This window comes from Cygnus olor, chromosome 3, assembly GCF_009769625.2.
Source record: "Cygnus olor isolate bCygOlo1 chromosome 3, bCygOlo1.pri.v2, whole genome shotgun sequence".
Taxonomy (NCBI): Eukaryota; Metazoa; Chordata; class Aves; order Anseriformes; family Anatidae; genus Cygnus; species Cygnus olor.
In genome coordinates this window covers 108,931,549-108,935,940 of record NC_049171.1, presented here as the reverse complement: position 1 = coordinate 108,935,940, position 4,392 = coordinate 108,931,549, and the positions used below count along the sequence as shown (strand labels likewise).

The window sequence follows — 4,392 nt, the reverse complement described above, 5'->3', positions numbered from 1 at the left end:
CTGCAAAGGGAAGGCAGAGAGAAACCCTCAGGGAACAGGCAGGTAAGGAGGGATGGTGGTGGGCAGTGTGGGGACAGAAGTCAAAAGCGTCACTGGGGGAGTGAAGACATTTGGTAAAGGTATGGACCTGCCTACAGGCATTCCTGAGAAAGGACAGTCAAGGTCCAGAAATGCTTAGGAGGGAAATCTCAAAGTCCAGTTATATGGGGCTTCCCCCAGTATGGCTCACAGATTCCCATGGTGCTTCAAGCTGGAGACAGCTCTTCCCAGTACTACAGTGTATTGGCCCCTTCCCCACATCCACTAATATGCTGACTTATCCAAGAAGTCAAAAGATTGGGAGAGTTTTGTGGGAGCTAGAATGGTCTGTCTCCATCTCTCAGGTCTGCTTAAATTTTGTATTTTCATTTCTGTGTTTGCTTTAATGATTTCTCACCAATGCTTTTTGCCTCACTAAAGCCCGGTGTCCTTTGAAGACCCTGACATTCTGGGAAACAAGTGCTCAACTTTCACCCATTTAACAGGGGAGAAAATACAGGCAGATACATGCATACTTGCCCAGGTGCTCCATCAGCTTCAAGACCAGCAACAAAAATAAAACTCTGTGATAAAAACATGCCTGGCCTTTTACTCTGCAGATCTTGTGGCTAGTTGACCAGCACGATGCTGTCCTGTGCCGTAAGGAAGTGTTGGCTTTACATCCAAGCCCAGCAGCTCAGATAGTGCCCAGATAACACCACACCATCTGTGAGTGTCTGCCAGTTGAAAAAGGAGTAGACAAATATATCCCAAAAAGATATTCTCTTTTTCTCTTAAATGTTTCCTGAAATGTCAACTTTTGTCAACAAAAACAGAAGGGAAGACTTTGGCTGTCAAGGGTATGAGACAGTGCTACAAAACTTGCACCTAAAAGTTCTAGTGCCATAAATCTAAAAAATACTCCTTCTTTTGCCCGAATCTGTTCTCCCTTTTGGTTCTGTTGTTCCTTTTTGGGCTCTGATAGCATTAGGACAGTTTCAAGGTCTTTGCTCACCCAAGTGCTGACCACTGGAGGTTTGGGACTGGTGAGAAAATGTGTGACTGAAGCAGGAGGTGGTCAGGTTGGGTTGCAGCCCCATCTCCAGGATCTAGACCGTGCCTGGTCAGCACAGTAATATGTGGCAATGGAAACTCATGTTTTTACTCTCCCTGGTCGGTCTTCAGTCTTTGCTGTCTTCTGAAGCTTGGTGGCCGTTTGTTCATAGACAAATCTCCAAATATCTGCAGGGTCACGGCCTTCCAGCAGCTTCACAAGTGGCATTTCTAGCAGCTTCCCTGGCTCAATAGCATCTCGATCCACCTGAACCAAAGCTAAATCTGGACTCATACAGAGGTGCCTGTGCTGAGTAGAGCACCCTGAGTATGAACAGGCACTTACCTGACCTGGGAGACAATGTCAAAGGAGAAGACTTTCAGAAAGTGCCAACACAGGTAGCATTTTAATCAAAGACTCATTTCCTACACTGAGAGCAAATGCCACGGAGGCTGTCCACAGAAATAGATACAGCACAGTCTGGGCAGAGATGGGCCTTTACAATAAACTGCCATTGCCCTTACCTGGCACTGATGTCCCCAGCGCGACAAACACGACGGCAGTGACCGAGTCCTTCAAGCCAATGGTGCAGCCGAAGTGGGACGCCAGGTCGCCGATGAAAGCTGTCAGGATGCCGATCATGAGGATGGAGACGACGAAGCAAGCCCAGCCATTCCAGTAGTCTGTTGGGGGCACGAAGGCAAAAAGGACCTTCCAGAAGACGGTCAGAAAGTGCATCACATAGTCAAAGCAGGAGGGCAGCTTCTCCTCCCCACATTCATCGTCGTCGTCGTCTTCCCCTGGAGAAAACCACCAGTGCCCAGTTAGTTGCTCATTCAATTTGGCAAAACCTTTGTGCTTCCTGCAGCCCCCAAACATCACCTCTCATGACTCGGGCCCTGGAAAACCTTGACTTCCAAATATCTCATTTTCTGGGCAAAGAACAAGGGGGCACAAGGACCTTTCCTGGCTCCTCTCTGTTGTACAGAGACCCTCCAGAGGCATCAGTCTTGAAAACTGACCTGCATGTTAGAAAACACAAAGCCTCATGCCAGCACCTCTGCCTGGGTTTGACCACCAGATGCTTTCTGAGACTCGGCCCCTGCTCAGTAGCCCTTTCCCCAGAAGGGCTACTTTCCAAAAAGTCTACAGAAAGGGCTACTTTCCTTTTCACATCCTCCCCCACAGCGCAGATGTTTAATTGGATAACAAAATGTATAAAGTCTCCCTCAGGGAGAACAAGTGGTCTTGCTGTATGCCATGTCCAATCCGTAGGTGTCAATTGACTCCACATTTAAATGGGGGCTCCATGCCATGACAATGGAGCTACTGGGGAAAGCTGCTCGAGTGCTGCTTGCTTCGTTATTGCTCATAACAACAACTGCTTTCTGCCTTGATGCAAAGGTGGCGATGAAAAGCCAAATGGGGGACCAAGACATGGCTTACTTCCTCAGAAGGTGGCCAAACCCTGAGCACTGAAGTTTCAGCCCTTCGTGGCCCCCCAGCACCTTCGTGGCTCCCACAGCATATGGGAGCAAGAAAAGGAAAAAGCCCAGGGACCCCTCAGATAGTTCAGTCCTTCACGAGAGTGTTGGTAACCTGTAAAGGGAGCCAACCTGCGCTTGGTTTGGTCCAGCTCCAGCGCATGTAAACTTTGCTGGCATCCTGGGGGCTCTCAGCAGAGATCCAGCTGCAGGGGAGAGTGTAGGTACGGAGCCAGAGAAAATGTCTCCTCCAGGAGAGTGGTGAAGCCTTCGGACACCTACCCTGGGTGGTGGACATTTCCACCTTTGTGTGTTTTCAACATTTGGCTAAATAAAGCTACGGGAATAAACCTTGGGAAAGTCCTACTCAGCACCCTGCTGGAGTGCAGTGTTGCACACGTATCGTTTGGCTTTGAAGAGCCTTTGCAGATCAAGACGTAGGATAGAGGCAGTGGGAAACTTGGTGTCTGTACAATAACTTGATGGAAAATGATGTGTTGGTTGGCTTTAAGGCATTGCACTCATTATGGCAGAAACAGTAGCTAATCGGAAGCATGGTATTATTATTTTGGCAGATATAAATGCCCCGTTCCTGTGCATTGTGGTGGAGATAAGGAACATTTTTTTCAGCCTGGGAAGCCTAGGCTGGACTTTTGCTTTTTGCACAAAGGCTGGTACTGGCAGGAAACACTGTGCTGACACTGTAATTTTGAGGCAGGTATTTTAATCCTCTTCCCAAGCTACTTGGCAGCAGGACTGTTGCGGATCTAGATCTTTACGGAGATGATAAAATGGACTGAAAAATGAACATGAGCACCACTGTCATAACGCTCATCCACATCTGTCTATCATTTCGTTAAGCAGGAATAATGGCCCTCTTTCCAAGAGCTGGCCAGATACTGTTAAGGTGAATTGAAATGCAGAGCAAAGTTGGGCTGTGACCCATTCAGGTACAAGCTCACAAACTGCAAGTTCTTGCTTGAGGAGCTAAATCCTAGCAAAAACTTAGGTTCAGAGCTCAGAGACAAACTCATCTTCCCCAGCTGCAAGGGACAGCTCACGCCCACTGAATTATGCCACATTTATTAAATGTCTGTTAATCATCCTATTAGTACTGATGGTAGTTGTATATTCAAGGAGTAGTGGTGACGGGGCTTTCATGTAACTGCAGTCTTTTACATACTTCACAGAGATGAGATCCAAGTACCAGTGATTATCTTTGCTTTAATATGGGATCCAATTAAATAATTGATTCTGGCATAGATTATTTTAGCCATATTAGCTATAAAACCTGCAGCGAGGATTGTCTTGCTTGATATGTTCATGCTGTATCCGAAATAATGGGAGGCTCTTGGCTGGAGGCTCTAAGAATAACTATGCTACAAAAAGAGGGATGGCAATTTGAGGGCATAGCTGCTGCGCGATGTCCTGTCCTCGTTTTCAGATGCAAAGGGTAAATGGTACAGCCATCACTTATAATTAACTTGCACTGGGAAGGGGTTGCCATGTACAGAGGAGCTCGAGGTAGGAAGTGTGAGTGTTCCCTCATGCATTTCAATGCAAAATTAGCTGGGTGGGCTCCGACTGCCTTCTCCAGTAATTTAATCTAGGCTGGTTGATTTTGCCCTAATGCTTGCAGATGCAGGGCCCAGGTTGAACTGTAAGGCTGTAACATCCAGCCAGTGAGTTATAACATCTCCAGCTGTTAAAACCGCATCTGTGACAGACCTTATTTTACCTACAACAGAAATGGGAGTGCTAATATATCCTATACTGGGCATACTGGTAAACGTGGCACTGGTCCCTGTGAGAGCAGTACAGGAGGGTATTTCTGAG

At 47.2% G+C, this 4,392-nt stretch overlaps 1 protein-coding gene across 7 annotated transcripts in view; it reads right to left on the bottom strand.

The window, feature by feature from the left end:
- The window catches only part of SLC8A1 (solute carrier family 8 member A1), a 102,329-nt gene that overhangs the window by 2,374 nt on the left and 95,563 nt on the right, over nucleotides 1–4,392 (bottom strand). For all 7 annotated transcript variants that reach the window (XM_040551839.1, XM_040551833.1, XM_040551836.1 and 4 more), the window contains one exon: nucleotides 1,597–1,872. In XM_040551839.1, the coding sequence (XP_040407773.1) occupies nucleotides 1,597–1,872 (276 nt within the window). The remainder of the gene's footprint in view (nucleotides 1–1,596; nucleotides 1,873–4,392) is intronic.